The 17541-nt window shown below is 47.1% G+C and overlaps 1 protein-coding gene across 1 annotated transcript; it reads right to left on the reverse strand.

The window, feature by feature from the left end:
• Positions 1 to 1192: 1192 nt before the first annotated feature.
• Positions 1193 to 10364, reverse strand: LOC124704683 (subtilisin-like protease 4). Its single transcript, XM_047236955.1, has 2 exons — positions 10228 to 10364; positions 1193 to 1421 (listed from the first exon to the last, which is right to left on the reverse strand). The coding sequence occupies exons 1-2, from the start codon at positions 10362 to 10364 to the stop codon at positions 1193 to 1195; spliced, it is 366 nt and encodes a 121-aa protein (XP_047092911.1).
• Between the last annotated feature and the right edge of the window lie 7177 nt (positions 10365 to 17541).

A 17541-nucleotide genomic window follows, 5' to 3' on the forward strand; every position in this document is an offset into this window, starting at 1 on the left:
CATAGTTTTAGTTTAGAATTGACTAAAATAAACTAAAACCACGAACATATTACTGATCGAAAGGAGTAGTATAATAAATGGTTGTTAAACTGTCTACATTTCATTATTAGATTAAAAAATGAGATCAAAAGCTGAATAGATAATTGCATACTTTCAACTGAATTAATCTTTTTGACCATAAAGTGATCCACAATTTTTCACAAACATCTTAAATACAAAATTCCGTTTTAACTTCCTAGATATAGATTGCTGCTGTGTGTGTATGATATATCCACAATGACAAGAACAAGAAGGTACGCATTTTTTATATTTAGGCTAATGATTATATGCGGTAATATGAATTTTTAGGATCCAGAGTTCTCGATACGCGACAAATATTATATTTTCTTGGAACTTTTGAGAGCCGTAATGCTCCCTACAATGTCATATGAAGGATGTATTTGATTTTGTAAAGAGAATGGTTTGATGGAAAATTACCGATTTATATAACATGAAATTGGTGTCACTAAATTGTTTTTCAAATTTCCTAACTGATGATTGTTTATTTGTCATAAAAACAACATATTAGTAAAGTTATTTTTAGTCAAAACACGATGGATGAGAATGGATCAAGTGACTTTGATATTGTTACTATCAAAATGGACGGGCGCATCAAACGCTCTATAGTGTTTGTTGATCAAGTGCATGTGCCGTCTTCCTTTTTTTTTTCTTTTAGTTGTAACAAACTCAAGTATCCTTACCAATATCAACTCAAAAGGGGGGACGAGAATCATGTAATCTCATTTGAAGCAATATATATACGTGTTTGGTGGGGATTTCCCGGCCCGGTCGGTGATAGTCTAAAGAAAAAAAAAAGTTTAATGCCCTCGCGGCCGCACGCACGTCGGGTGTAAAAAAATTCTAGAGTAGGGGGGGCATCGCCCCCTGTCCAAGGTGCCGTTTCACCCTAGGGTCCCCGACATCTATGGACCGGCCCTGTAATCATCTCCTTGAAAGGGTACGTGCAGTACCTGTGATGGTTCTCGGTACGGTACAGCAGAGGCTTGAAAGTCGGCAGCGAGAACGTCAGGAACTTCATCCTATCGGCAAGACCCTCACCCATAGCGGAATCGTGAGTGTCATCTGATGGGCCAATGAGGTACACGGTGGCCGGGAAGTACCGGTCCACCGTGCCAGCGCCCACCGTGAGCAACTATAGCTCGGCGTTGAGGATGGAGGATGCAGCCGGGCCGCGGTTGCCGGCGCAGACGACGACGTGGATGCCTTGCTGCATGGCGTAGAAGCCGCCGGTGCTGATGGAGCTCTGGTCGTACGTGGGAATGTAACTCACGGTGAGGGACAGCGATATCCCGTGCACGCCATCCGCCACCGCCTCGTCGGAGGCCCTCAGCACGGCTGCCTCGGGGCAATCTCCGAATTTTCTGCACACCTTGTAGATTGCCAGGTGGGCGTAAGGAGCCACGCCAGAGGAGGTGCCGCGGGCAAGCCCGTTGATGGAGACATTGGTGATAAAGTTACCAGCAGAGGTGGTGGCCACGTGCGTGCCGTGGCCGTGCTCTGTGTCGCGGGCTAGGGTGATGAAGTCATCGTCGGGGACGTACATGTTCTTCTCCCTGATCAACTTATTGTTGCACTTCATGGCCGGATGGCACGACCTCTTCCAGAACGGCGGCGGCATGTCCATGAACCCAGCGTCCTCCAGCGATGGGTGTGTGTCATCGATATTGTGATTGATGACACCGATGATCACCCCTTGGCCGACGTTGCCGGGCCATTTGTCAGGCGACTCGCCCATGCGGTTAGGCATGCCGAGGAACGCAGCGTGTGTGTCATCTGCTTGCGGTAGATGTTGTTGTCGAAGGAGCGGATGAATCCTGGCTTGGCGGAGACCTCCTTGAGCTCCTCCTCCTTCAGCCGCGTGGTGAAACCGGTGAAGACGGTATGGTAGGAGTAGATCAGCCTCAGCTTGCCTTGTGCCATCGTCATGGGCGGCAGGAAGGAGCGGTGCCACGCAGCGCCGATCCACTGATTTTGGAGGCCCCAGGGCGACACAACACCAAGGAATCCTTGTTGATGATAGACCTTTCCTAGGGTCAAGGGGGCCACCCCCCCCCCCCCTCCCCAAGAAAACTTCGTAATGACTACTATTTAAGCATGACTACTATTTTTGGGCCCCTCGACGATTTGTGTTAATATCCGCCACTACAGACGACTTAAAAGAATATTAGTATTCCGCAAGTGAAATATTTCTATAATGTAATAGCAAAGTAAATAATTTGTACAAATAGATCCATAGTCTTTGGAATCTCGATGAAGACATTCAAAACTACATATTTCTATTGATCGAGTGAATTATATATTAGGATATTTGTAGCAGAACAAAAATATGGGAGTTAGTGATCCTGTTGCGGTCAGAAACCCACCGGCGGGCAGCGACTGGCAACACCGTAGAGCCGGGAACAACTAGGGCTGCGGCTGGCCCCAGTCCCTCAGAGCGACGGCCCGCAAAGCCTCCTGGTCACACGTCCGATGCTATCGCAAGGGCGTGCCACCTGACCTATACCTGGTCAGGAAGGTGTTGGATGATGCCTCGCTTAGTTTCCTGCATGGCATACACGTAAACGTTAAATACGAGCCTCGATCGGCTCTCAGGTTATCTTGTGAATCGGCTCAAAGAGCCGATCCACCCATGATTCGTACAAGGTGTCCGAATATATGGTGGTCCTGCTTGATCAAGATAAAGCTAATGCGATCTACGACGATTTAGGGTTTTCACCGCATAATCGGATCATCCTACTCACGATTGGGCCTCGCGCTCGCGTACGGTGAACGTAAGCCGATCCTAGACAGGGCCTAAAAACCAACACGAGGTTGATCCCCGGAACATCCTGTCTAGGGCTAGCAAACTACACCCTACACGCCGCTGGATCCTCCAACCCTTTGTAAGGCCTAACTATTGCGGATATTAAACTAATCCTTGCAGAACAAGGAACAACCGTAACGGATCGGATCTACTAAACTATGATCAAGCGGGGTGCCGCCCCTACACCTAAGATAGGTGTAAGGGCGGCTAGATGTATAAGGGTTGCACTACGACAACATATGATACGAAGAACAATGCTAACCCTAACACATCTAAGATAACTACGTTGCTCGCCATCAAAAAGGCTTCAGCACGAGCAACGCATGAACAACGTGGGTAGGCTTGTGCTGCCTAGATCGCAAGATGCGATCTAGGCAGCATGGTGCTTACCGGAGAAACCCTCGAGACGAAGGAGTTGGCGATGCGCCGAGATTTGTTTGTGTTGAACGTTGGTTGTTGTTTATTTCACAAACCCTAGATACATATTTATAGTCCAGGGGACTTTCTAACTCAAGCGTGCACCTAACCGTGCACGAGTAAAACTCTAACTCCTAACCGACACGTAATCCTACTATAGTTACGTGATACACGGGCAAATTAGCCCAAACTTGGTATGCAAGGCCGATTCACGTATTTCTTCTATATATATATTCTTCGAGTCCATCTTGATCGCGGCCCACCTCTGACTCGGTCAAATTATGGTGATAACACATGCCCCCCTGGTTTTGGAAATGACATTTCCAAAATCATTACGCTTTCTTTCGTCGGGTCATGTCGTGGCAGAGCAGAAACCATATCGTGGCAGAGCAGAAACCGCCGCAGAATCCTTCATCATGATGCCTAGTCTTCCCAACTCCACTGTAAAATTCGATAGCTTTAGCATCACTTCCTCGGAAACTGCAATGGTATTAAATCTCCACTAGGCTCCCCATTATTTAACCGTGCCGATTGATCAGTCCTCTTTATCCCCTTCCTCTGTTCTAGCGGTCGGCACCAAAAAAAACCTCTCCTCCTGTAGCAATGTCTTCCTCTTCCTCTTCCCCCTCAGGCCTCCCCCTCCAATCCTCGCCGAAGAGCAAGAATGAGGACGACCTTCACTCCGGGGCGAACCCCATCTCCTCCGACAAGGAGAAGAAAGAAGGAGAAGTAGCGAAGGCCAAGGCCTCCCCCTCCGCCAAGCTCCCGCCGAAGAAGCGTTCCCGCATGTGGGCGGACAGCGAGGACGAAGATGATGACGAGGAAGGAGAAGAGGAGGAGGAGGAAGATGATTCCTCCTCTTCAGCTGGGTACCCGCCGACGAAGCGCTTCCGCTCTTGGGCGGACAGCGAGGATGATGATGATGACGAGGAAGAAGAAGCTCCGGCCGAGGGCTGGGGCAGCAGCGACGAGGAACTCCCGGGAGCAGGCGCCGATGACATCGGCAACGGCGACGATGAGGACAGCGACGACTAGTAGAGTAGGCCTAGGAGTAGCAGTGCACTAGGCACCCGATCCCACTTTTGAGAGCCAATCGGCTCTTTCCTGTAAAGCCGCTCCTTTGAATTAATGAGAATTGTTCTTCCAATTTATCTTTCCATTAATCCAATTTCAATCCTTCCGCTTGCCACACCAAGACCGATAGCAACGAATCGGATTTTTTCCCTTTAGACGCCCATGAAGCCGGACTCGGATATCGATTAGACCGTCGGTCAAGCACTTCTCAAATTCGGGTTGCAATTTTGATACCTGACCGTGATATTTCGCAATCCTATAGCCGATGACTGTTCCTCGGCTAATTTGAGAATCCAGTCTCCTTCCTTTTCTTGTAGCACCATGACGGTCCAAACCCTGTAAAAGACGACGGCCTCCCTTTTCAGCTCCCCTCCGTAGCCTTAGCAGTCTTCCTCTGCCAACAGCTCGGCGTTTTCGGAGAAGGCTGCGATACAGGGTTAGCCGATTTCAACAAAATCGGCTCTCCAGAGTAGAGAACCTCCTGGGTGAGCTGCCCCCCGAGCCCCGGTCAAGGCGAGAAAGGTAGCGAGTCAACCAAATGTGCCGCCATTGGCCTCAATTCATAACGCAGAGCAAGCCGATTTCAACAAAAAATCGGCTTCCCAGAGCAGAGAGCCTTTAAGGTGAGCTGCCCCCCGAGCTTCTTCGTCTTTGCAGGTCAGATCGGCTCCTTTCTTTTGGTGGATCTGATGCAACCCACCTTTAACCTGATCTGCACATCCATGCTGCTCTTGGCCTTGTTCTTGAAGAGAGGATCCGAGCCATTAAACCACTCCATTAAGGAGTTCTTCCATTGGAGTCTCTCTTCGTGCTCCATTGACCCTCTAGTTATAACAATTATACCTCTTGAGTCGATGGCCATGCATCGGCTTTGCTTAAAAAAATTTGAATTTTTTACGGCCGATTTATGTATCGGCCCCCATACTTCAATGCCCATCATCAAAGAATATCTCGGGCTGCTGGTCGTTTGCAAGATACTCCTACTTCATATCCTCGTGTCTATCCACCTAGGTGCCCCCCGAGCCGATTCTGTCAAGAGAATTGATGGTATCGGCTCTTTAGGTATCCCCTGTTGGATTAAATGCTGAACCCAGGCAGAATGGATGGTGAGGATAAATTTTGGCCGATTGCTGGAATCGGCCTCCACGTTGCTTGCTCGATGAAGGTTTTGTAATATTCCTCCATAGATCTTTTGGGAGCCGATCACAAGGATCAGCCTCGCCATACTTGCTCATTGGTTTGTTCTTGCTACTCGGTCAGGCCGGTGGATAAAACCAGCCCAACCTCTGACTTTATCATGTTGGTGCACTTGTTGTCGTCCACCTCGAGTGCATCGTGTAATCGTGGAGCACTAAGCTTCGTCGGAAGGACGAGCACCATGTTTGTGCCAGCCGATGTTTCATCATCGGCTTTCCTTTGCTTGGGGCGCCACTCCATTTTCCGTGGACGACCCTCTTCATCCAGGGTGCGCTGAACTTTCGCGGCCGGATCAGGTCGTGCCTTCCTCAGCGTATGCAAGTATAACCTCTCGGCTTCCTCCGAGGCCGCGCAATCGCTGAACCCTGCGCTTTTGGGAACGGCTGAGTCCATCAGGGCACCACCTTGGCCGGTGGTACCTGTCTTCTTCTTCTCCCTCGTCTTCTGAATCCTCGAGATCTTCCAACCGAGGGGACTCATCGCGTTTGCTTTGTGGCGGGAGAGGCCCTAGGCGCTTGAACACGGACACGTTGGCTGTCTCCTTCTTCTTCGGTTGCATTACGGGCAATTGCCGATTGTGGGCAATCGGCTCATTCCTGAATCCCAGCAGTGTACGAAGAAGGGACAGTCCCGAGTGCCTGTCCTCGTCGTCTCGCTCCCCGACTTTTCCTTGGCACGGCGCTCGTGCTCCTCCTCATCGCGATCGTGCCGACGACGTCTCTCCGTCGTCCCTAGCTAGACGATCTTCTTTCATCATCATCGCTGGATCGTCGGCGTTGGTCATACTGACTCACATACTTGTTGAGGAGGTGATCAGAGAGAGGTCGCTGATATCTTATGTTTTTCACTTCTCCCTCTGTGACGTAGCGCTTGCCGTCTTGGCGGAGCCGATCGCGTGGAGCGGCTTCCTCTGTGTCTTTGCTATGAGAGCAGCTGCCCTCATCTCCGTCCTTACCAGAGTGGTGCCCAAGTCCCACCATGTTGATATTGCACGAGAAATCTGGCTGGCACCCTCCATGGTAAGTATACTCCACCATGTTAATGGCGGGGAAGGGGTGTGTGTCGACCTTCATGGCGTACTGGTTGAAAATTAACCGTCCATTTTCTATCGCCATTTGGATCTGCTGCCGCCACACCCTGCAGTCGTTAGTGGTGTGGGTGAACGTGTTATGCCACTTGCAGTATGGCTTTCCGTTCATCTCCTGCACCGTGGGGATCTTGTGGCCTTCGGGTACCTTTATATGCTTCTCCGTGAGTAAGAGATCGAAAATCTGCTCAGTTTTGGTCACGTCGAAGTCGAACCCTTTTGGAGGGCCTTGTGGCTTAACCCATTTGCAGGACACGGGGCCTGCCGCTCGAGTCCATTCAGCCACCGCTACCTCTCGATCTCCCGCAGCACCTTCATCCTCGTCTGCCTCAACCAGGGCCACCGCACGCTTGAATTTGTCCTGGTAAACATCCGGGTGGCGCTTGTTCATATGTCGACAGCTTACGCACCATGTGCGCCAATGAAGGGTAGTCCGCTTGGGAGGCCACGTCCTTGATCGATGATGAGAGACCCACCACCGCCAACTCGATCGCTTCTTTCTCACTTACGTGAACCGAAAAGCATCGGTTCCTAATGGTCTCGAAGCGCTGGATGTATTCGACACTTGTCTCCCCGCGCTTCGTCGTACTTGTGCTAGATCGGCAATGCCAGCCTCGGAAGCCTCCGAGTGATACTGCTCATGGAACTCGCTCTTCCAAGCTGCTTCCAAGTCCGGATGGAGTTCGGTGGCAGCGATGTGTACCACCCGAAAGCCGATCCTGTGAGGGACTGTGCGAAGAACCTCACACGCAACTCGTCTGATGCTGAGATCGTGCCCAGCTATGCCAAATATCGGCTCACATGCTCGATGGAGCTGGAACCATCCGATCCACTAAACTTCGTGAAGTCCGGGAGCCGATATTTGGGTGGTAGCGGGATCAATTCGTAATCGTTGGGGTACGGCTTGGTGTAGCCGAACGTCTTCCTTTTCGGCATCATGCCGAACTGATCTTTCAGAATTGTACAAATCTGATCCGCGGTGATGGCTGAAGGTGTCGAACCCTGAAGATTCGCCGGGGTGGCATACTTAGCCAGCCATGCTTGCTTTTCCGGTTCTGAGCCAACTGCAGGAGCTGGGCTCTGGAGGTTTGTCGGAGTGGCGTACTTAGCTAACCACGTTTGCTTCTCAAGATCAGGCCCCGACGTTCCTCCTGCTGTTCCAGAGGCCCCTGCTGTTGCAACCTGGTTCGAGAGTGCCCAGGTATTGCAGTCTGGTACGTATGCGCACGCATATCCGTGCGGGATCTCCTTGGGTGCCTCAGGTAGGAATTGGTAGTCACTAGGATCACCACCAATCTTGTAGACGACGTATGCCGATGAGTTCGGCACTTCTGGTGCCGCCCATGCGAACGGCAGCGGAGGATGGGACTGGAGTGGCATCTCTCCTTTGTAAGTCCCCGGAGCTGGTCCCGACGGAGAATACCGGTGGCTCATGATTTCCTGGATCACGCGCAGAGCGACACGCTCCAAAGTGTTCACCAGGCTCTCAGAGTGGCGGTGCAGCGAATGAGCCACCATGTAGTTGATCTCCCGACGCGGCGACCTGGTGCGTTCTTCGACGGGGCGGACAGGTCCACTCCATCGAGTGCGCCTTCAGGTGAGAACCCCTTCCACCCGACGCCATGGGAGCGGGTTCCGTGGAAAGAGCCGATGAGTTCGGCTTCGAGGACCGCCTTGATCTCGTCATGCTTCTTCTTGAGCTCGTCAGTCAGATCCTCGTACTTGACCGGAGTGCTTTCCGCCATCTCGGATGTAGATGGCGATGTGGCGGATGTCGAAGATTGTCCCACCGGGCGTGCCAGAATGTGTTGCGGTCAGAAACCCACCGGCGGGCAGCGACTGGCAACACCGTAGAGCCGGGAACAACTAGGGCCGCGGCTAGCCCCAGTCCCTCAGAGCGACGGCCCGCAAAGCCTCCTGGTCACACGTCCGATGCTATCGCAAGGGCGTGCCACCTGACCTATACCTGGTCGGGAAGGTGTTGGATGATGCCTCGCTTAGTTTCCTGCATGGCATACACGTAAACGTTAAATACGAGCCTCGATCGGCTCTCAGGTTATCCTGTGAATCGGCTCAAAGAGCCGATCCACCCATGATTCGTACAAGGTGTCCGAATATATGGTGGTCCTGCTTGATCAAGATAAAGCTAATGTGATCTACGACGATTTAGGGTTTTCACCGCATAATCGGATCATCCTACTCACGATCGGGCCTCGCGCTCGCGTACGGTGACCGTAAGCCGATCCTAGACAGGGCCTAAAAACCAACACGAGGTTGATCCCGGAACATCCTGTCTAGGGCTAGCAAACTACACCCTACACGCCGCTGGATCCTCCAACCCTTTGTAAGGCCTAACTATTGCGGATATTAAACTAATCCTTGCAGAACAAGGAACAACCGTAACGGATCGGATCTACTAAACTATGATAAAGCGGGGTGCCGCCCCTACACCTAAGATAGGTGTAAGGGCGGCTAGATGTATAAGGGTTGCACTACGACAGCATATGATACGAAGAACAATGCTAACCCTAACACATCTAAGATAACTACGTTGCTCGCCATCAAAAAGGCTTCAGCACGAGCAACGCATGAACAACGTGGGTAGGCTTGTGCTTCCTAGATCGCAAGATGCGATCTAGGCAGCATGGTGCTTACCGGAGAAACCCTCGAGACGAAGGAGTTGGCGATGCGCCGAGATTTGTTTGTGTTGAACGTTGGTTGTTGTTTATTTCACAAACCCTAGATACATATTTATAGTCCAAGGGACTTTCTAACTCAAGCGTGCACCTAACCGTGCACGAGTAAAACTCTAACTCCTAACCGACACGTAATCCTACTATGGTACAGATACACGGGCAACTAGCCCAAACTTGGTACACAAGGCCGATTCACGTATTTCTTCTATATATATATTCTTCAAGTCCATCTTGATCGCGGCCCACCTCTGACTCGGTCAAATTCTGGTGATAACAGATCCATATGCAATAAATGATTAGAAGAGTTAGACATATTTGACATTCAAGTAATAAGAGGATGGAATATACTATCTCTATCAAACAAGTATGATGGGGCCAACTAAAACCTTTGGGAATCGAAGGACGGATGCTTGCGGATGGCATAGTTACGTGGTTGGGTCGTTATTCTCCACTAATGAATACTTACAAATTTTGAATTACACATAAGTGTCAGTGTTATTCTGCACATTTTGGAAGGCCGGAGAGAAATCGTGGCATCTAGAAAAATTATTTTATATATTGGAGTATTTTTTAGGGTAAAAGAAGCTGGATTAGAGGCATGATAGTCTTGCACCTTGAGCCATCCATATTTTCTAGAATTATTCTATACTCTTAATCCTCAATAGCATATGACTAATATAGGAACGCAAATAAATCTTGTGCCGGGCCCTGCCTCCTAGGGGCCCAGGGCGAGTGCCCCTTTGCCCCACCCTATGGACCGGCTCTGGTGCCACGCTTTGGCAGCATCAGCATCGACATCTTGGCCTCCGTTTGGTGGCTCGAGCATGACGATGTACATCATGTAGCCGTCACTATCGGCTGACTCGACATCATCGAGCTCAGCGGTGGTAGACGTGACCGCCGCCTTTACCAGCTCAGCGATTGTGGACGCTAGTTCGATGTGCAGCTCCCTCTCGTCCACCTCAGCGGTCGTGGACGTGACCGACACCGCCAGGAGGAGCAGCAGTAGCAGCGCCATGCTGCTCGCCATGGCCGCGAGCGAGCGGGAGCGGGAGCGATGGCTAGCGAGCTGTAGCAGTAGAAGATTTTTTTTTGAGGGAACACGGCAACTTTATTGATATTAGATAACAATTACATCGTCCATTAGTTTACTCACAATTCAACTACGGGGCTCATCTGCTTACAAGATTTTTTTGAATCAAAACAAAACCTTTTTTTGACTGAAAATGCAGAGCGGAGCTGCTTTTCATTGATTTTTTTTTCGATAAGGGGGATAAAACCCCAGCCTCTGCATCAATTGATGCATGCGGCCCTTTATTAACTTTATTAGGTCTCCAAAATAAGTTTATTACAAATCATGGATCACTCAAAGTCTCGACATGAACTAGCCATCTAAAAATGATAAAAAAGACGCGCCGCCACAAGATCTTCATGTGAGCCGCCTATCGGTACGCCAACCGCACCGGCTGTAGAAATCCCGTGCTACCGTCGCCAAGCGGTTGCACCCAATATCCATGTCCCGGCGCACATCCTCCGGCTGGAGATAAGACCACATATGGATCCGAGTGGGTAACCATAGGAATAACCTGCAGAAAAGATGGGAAACTTTTTTTGTTAAAGACAAAATCATTACGGACATTCCAGATTGCCCAAAGCAAAGCGCAAACTCCAACTCTGATATGGCCTGTATCCTTCTTAGACACGCCATTTAACCAATTACCAAATAGATTATTCACATTCATAGGTGCTGGGATATTAAAAGTCAAGTAAATAATGCGCCAAAGAATCTTTGCAAACGGGCAAGCGAAAAATAAATGTTGAATTGTCTCATCGTGATCACAAAAGCAACATTTAGAACACCCCTGCCAATTTCTTTTTTTGAGATTGTCTTTAGTTAGAATGACCTTTTTATGAAGAAACCATAAAAAAATTCTGATTTTAAGTGGAACTTTAATCTTCCAAATGTATTTTTTAAAATTCCCTACAGGATTATCAAGCAAATCTAGATACATCGATTTAACCGAGAACTGACCCGACGCCGTAAGATTCCAACGAAATACATCATTAGAATCAGTAAGCTGCACTCCCATAAGACGAGTAACAAGGTGAACCCATCTGTCCCACCTATAGCCCGATAGCGCCCTCCTAAAACCTATGTTCAAAGGGATCACACTCATCACTTGGGCGACCGAAACATTAGATCGATTAACAATACGATAAAGAGAGGGATATTGATCGCGAATGGGTCTATTCCCAAGCCAGACATCCTCCCAGAATCTCGTATTTTGTCCATTTCCTACTTCCATTGACCCGCGCGTGAAGAAGTCCTCTTTGACCTTCATTAAACCCTTCCAGAATGGAGAATCGGTTGGTCTCGCAGCAACTTGAGACAAAGTCTGATCCTTTAAATATTTATTTTGCAACAATTGTTGCCAAACACCTTGTTCATTAATAAGTTTGAAAAGCCACTTGCTAAGCAAACTCTTGTTCTTTAATTCGATGACCTCCACTCCCAATCCCCCCTGACTCTTGGGCCTACAAATAATATTCCATTTTGCCAGCCTATATTTTCTCTTGTGTCCATCATTTTGCCAAAAAAAAGTGATCGGAAAAAGTCTAATCGTTTTCTAACCCCAACAGGCACCTCAAGAAAGGAAAGCATAAACATTGGCAAGCTTGTGAGTACAGAATTAATCAGATTTAAACGATCGCCATAGGAGAGCATCTTACCCGCCCAACAACTAAATTTTTTCTCAAATCGATCCTCCACGGGTTTCCACTCCCCATTTGTCAGTTTTCTAAAATGTATTGGAATCCCCAAATATCTGAATGGCAGAGAACCAATGTCACACCCAAATAGAGTCTTATACTCTGTCTCCATATCTCTCGCCCTCCCAAAACAAAACAACTCACTCTTGTGAAAATTAATTTTGAGCCCAGACAATTGTTCAAAGATACATAGGACCATTTTCATATTCAACGCTTTGTCTAAATCATGCTCCATGAAAAGAATCGTGTCATCCGCATATTGTAAAATGGAGATACCCCCATCAACTAGATGAGGGATAAGCCCACTAACCTGGCCATCCTCCTTCGCTCTACGAATCAAAATAGCAAGCATATCTGCAACTATATTGAAAAGAATAGGAGATAAAGGATCTCCCTGACGGAGCCCCTTCTTAGTTTGAAAATAATGACCTATGTCATCGTTTACTCTAATACCTACACTCCCTTTCTCGATATAGCGCTGCACCCACTGACACCACGTCGGATCAAAGCCTTTCATACGCATCGTCTGCTGTAAGAAAGCCCAATTAACTTTGTCATATGCTTTTTCAAAATCAATTTTAAATAACACCCCATCCAACTTCTTCCTATGAAGCTCATGAATAGTCTCGTGAAGAATAACTACACCTTCTAAGATATGCCTCCCTGGCATGAAAGCAGTCTGTGTTGGTTGAACCACCTTTTCTGCGATACCCGTGACACGATTTGTTCCGACTTTTGTAAACACCTTGAAGCTAACATTAAGGAGGCAAATTGGTCGATACTGCTGAATTTGGGTTGCGTTTTCTTTTTTGGGTAGTAGAATAATAGTCCCAAAATTTAAATGGAATAGAGGTAGATTTCCATTTTGGAAGTCAAGAAACAGTGCCATGAGATCCTCTTTAACTAGATCCCAGAAATATTGATAGAATTCAGCTGGAAAACCATCAGGACCGGGAGCTTTATTTTTTTCCATTTGAAAAATAGCCTCGTGTACCTCCTCTTCAGAAAAAACGGCAATCAAAATCCTATTCTCCTCCGGCGAAATCTGCGGTATATCCTGCGTCCTGGATTCCTCCATACTACAAGTATTCGTGACAGGAGGCCCGAATAACGTTTTGTAATATTCAGTGATGTAATTTTTAATATTCTCCTGCCCAACTACCGTCCCTTCATCTTGCTCAAGTTGGAAAATGTGTGATAATAACTATGTGATGACAGACTTCTCTTATTTATTAGATGCTCTCAAATTCTTGTATAATGGTATCATGCATGCATGATGACCTGTTGTCCAAATACTCTGTAAAATCTGCATGTGCCTGCAATCATACTATGGAACTCTGAATAGTTTTCGACTTGTGCCAGTAGGTGATTCATGCTTTCGACTTGTGCCTTTTCTATATGTAATGCTACCTCCTCAAGGTACTTTGGCTTGAACAGAACTAGTTGGTAAGAGAGCCACATGTAGGTGCATTACTCTGAATCTGAGGTGTTATGTTATTTGTGGTACCTCTGGTGGAAAGTAAATGTGATCCATTCAGTTTGTCTAAAATTATGTTGGACAGGCATACTATCATAGTCATTCTTGCATCCTTTTATTCTAAAAACAAGACATTCTAAAATATTGTTTCCAAGATATTGAAGTGCTAAAGTATGCATGCTTTACGTTTTGTGTTTTTTTTTGAATATGACTCAATTTCTGATCGTACCTACTCAAGGGCATAAGGATGAGTTCAACGGTGGATGCTGCTAGTACACACCATATTTACTTCTTGATCACCTATCTGAAAGGTGCACATCAAATATGGTTTGTTAATGCTATGTCCCTTTATTATTTTTGTGTGCAGTAAGGAAAGGCTCTGTTGTCTTAACAAGGACGGAAAGTATAACCGAATACATAAACAAGGGTGGACAACCCAGAGCTGGTAAATTGTTTATCTCACTTAAGTTGTCCCTAGCATTTGCTATAATGTATAAAATCCTTGTATGAGTTAAATTGCTAAATCTTCAATATTGTTAATTCTTGTACAGGTACTGAAGGACAATCTGACACTCCAGTGTCAGCTAATGACATGTGTGCCATGGATGAATGTCCATCCCATGCTCGCCGCTATTGTGCGCAACTACATGATGGTACTTTCTCTCCTTCAAATCTGGGTCCTCCGATCTGACACAATCTAATAACCAAGTCATGCAATACTTTTTTCTATGATTTGGGCTGTAGAAGCAGATGGACAGAAGAAGAAGAAAGGGCGAGGTGTTGTAAAAGGTGTTAAAGCATCTCAGAAGCGTTTTGGAAAATTTGTTGAAATAGAGTATCGCCACAAAACCTCCAAATTGTGGTGGTAACTTCTTGCTACAAACATTTTGGACGCTGCAAAAAGCATGTAACGCCACAATTGTGAATTTTGTTGAAACAGAGTATCTCCACAAAAAGTTCGCATTGTCGCAGTAGCTTCTTGCTACAAGCTTTTTCCCCGGTGCGATAAGCATTTGGCGCCATGAAACTGGATTTTGTTGAAATAGAGTTCCGCCACGAAATGTTACAATTGTCGCAACACCTTCCCGCCACAATTTTTTTTACTTTTGCCATACCTATTTATCACGATGAGTGGAATGATTGTCGCCATAAGTTAATACCACGAGCGTAGCGGTTCGTGGCAAATGAATAATGCTACAAACCAGTAGATGTTGCCATAGGTCATCGCCACGGCTCTTTATCGCCACGGAAGAGAGTGCGCCACGAAACTTAGGTCGTTGGCATAGGTTATTGCCACACATGTCTATCGCAACAAACTGGCAAACGCCACGACACGGCTGCATGTTGCGACAAGCTATCTCCACAAACCAAATTGTGGAGACAAGTGAGTGTTGCCACGTGAAAACATGTGGCAACTTCCCACATGGTTGTTGCAATAGATCGCTTTGTTGCCACAATCGCGTTTTCGTTGCAATAGCCTATTACCATACATGTAATTGCAACGCTTGCCAACGAACGTCATTTCGTGGAAATAGGTGCATATTGCCACAAAACGGCATGTATCGCGACAATTTTTGTTGTTGCAATAGACCCGATTCCTTGTAGTGCCCCCCCTAGTTGGACGTGTTTAACTTTTGCGCGTTGGGCCCATTTCGACTCCTCATCCCGACGCAATTTTGCAATAGCATCTTGAGCATGACGCAACTCCTTGCGTTCCTGCTCGTCAAGAGGATTGTACTCAGCTTTACAGTCAAGGTTTTCAATAATGCTAAGAAGATTTTCTTTCTCCGCTTTATAAGTTCCACTAAGATTTTTTGCCCAACCCCGCAAAAACTGCCTGAGGTGCCTAATCTTATTTTGCCATACCTCCATGGGATTAGAACCAAACGTTATAGATAGCCACTCACGAGCCACCATATCCGAAAATCCATCATGCTTAAGCCAGGCCAATTCAAACGAAAAATGATATTTATTCCCCTTAAAAGCTTGTTCACCCGAGTCTAACAATAATGGAGTGTGGTCCGAACCTGATCTAGTGAGCGCTCGCACTGAGACCAAAGGAAATTTCTGCTCCCAAGAAACAGAAGCAAGAATTTTGTCCAACTTCTCATAAGTAGGTGTGGCACGGCGATTTGCCCAAGTAAACTGTCTACCCGAGAGAGCTATCTCTCGCAAGTCTAAACTTTCGATGATTGCATTAAACATGAAGGGCCAACGCGCATTAAAGTTCTCATTATTTTTCTCTTCTTTTCGCCGAATAATATTGAAATCTCCCCCGACTAGAATCGGTAGAGGTTCATTTTCACAAATGCGGACAAGCTCGGCCAGAAACTCAGGTTTGTGCTCGTCTTGAGCAGCCCCATATACCGCCACAAGAGCCCAGCTAAAGTGATCAATCTTAGATTTTACATAGAATTTGACGCATCTATCACCCGCCACAACTTGCTGTACATATAACGACGCAGCATTTATCCCGACTAGAATACCTCCGGATCTCCCAATAGGAGGCAGACAGTACCACTGAAAGTCTTGCCCCCCGGAAATATTATTCAAAAAAGGAGCCGAGAAATTATCTCTCCCCGTCTCTAAAATAGCAAAGAAGTCAAGCTTATGCTCCATAATTGTCTCTCTCCCAAAACGATGCTTTGCCGGATCTTTGAATCCGTCACTATTCCAAAAACTACCCTTCATTACAAAGAGAATTAAACAGATGGCTTATATTTCTTACTCAAACGTACACTTCGACGCACTACCGTAGACACTACCTTTTCTCTTCTTTTGTAAACTTTTAAAGTTTTTCCCTCCCGGGTAGGCTCTTTTCCATCTGTGACAAGCTGAACATCATCACCTAGATCCATCGAGATAGAAGAAGCATGGCCTAAAACCTCAGAATGCAATTGTTCATCTTCTTTATTACTCTCTGCTAAATTTTTTTGAATCATTATAAGTGTTCTGTTATAATCAATTTCTTTGATATTATTAATAGAATTAGAAATCTGAGAGGAAGAGGTCCCCATCGAAACCCCCAACTTACTCGCCCTTTGAATAAACACATCATCCGGAATGGAACTCAAGGAAAATTTAGATTGAGGTGAGATACCTGAAAAGGTGGGTGCGTTTTTGGCCTTTGCCAAATTCTGTGCCCGCTCCATTTGTGTCGCATCAGCATCTTCCTGGTTCATAATCCTGTTACTTGACCTCAAGCCCATCGCCGGTGGATCAACACCACCAAAAGCCACCACCGCGTCAACCGAGCAACGTCCCCCAAGGAAAACTCCCGTACCAGCTCTAGAATTATCTTGAGTACGTAAAATGGGTGAAATAACATAAGTATCTGAAACATCAATAGAAAACTCGTCCCTAGCGAGTTGAGAGCATAGTGGGGTAGATACATTAGAGCGTGCAGTAAAAGGAGTCTCTTGCTCCTTAAATTTTTTTGTAGTACCTTTGGAGTCTGATGGTGAGCCAAACGAAAAACCAGTAGCTGCCTCCGAAAGCGCAGTAGGCGAAACCTGGGAGGTACCATCAAAATCTCCCGAAACCGAGTGAGCTGCCATGGCAGGAACTTGTCGATCTCTTGCCGACACTTCTGCGATAGTATTTTCCTTCTTCATAACCTCTGCCTCATCTGAGATCAGAGCGGCCTCCTCCAAACCGATTAGTGGGTCAATACTCTGAGAGGAACCCATTTTTAAAAGGGGTAAGGGCGACGGCAGTTCTTCTTCGTCCACCGACTCATAATCAGCCCATAGCTTACGTGGAACCAAACCAGATTGTTTGCGATCTGACCAGAATTTTACCTCATCATTGTCCACTGCCGGAATATCCAATTGGCCGACCCTGAACACAGGCATAGAGCAGCCCTTAGCATTTATATTTTGCTTACTCTTTTGGTTAGGTGACTCTGGTTTAGACATGGGCGTGGAGTTAGCCATGCCATTGGGTGGTTGATCGGTACCCT

This window comes from Lolium rigidum, chromosome 3 (genome assembly GCF_022539505.1).
Source record: "Lolium rigidum isolate FL_2022 chromosome 3, APGP_CSIRO_Lrig_0.1, whole genome shotgun sequence".
NCBI lineage: Eukaryota > Viridiplantae > Streptophyta > Magnoliopsida > Poales > Poaceae > Lolium > Lolium rigidum.

Coding starts and splice junctions, on each gene's coding strand:
- LOC124704683 (XM_047236955.1), bottom strand. CDS start 10,364: ATGGCGAGCAGCATGGCGCTGCTACTGCTGCTCCTCCTGGCGGTGTCG. Junction 1,422..10,227: donor CTGGTAAAGGCGGCGGTCAC/GTCTACCACCGC, acceptor CAAGGTGTGCAG/AAAATTCGGAGATTGCCCCG.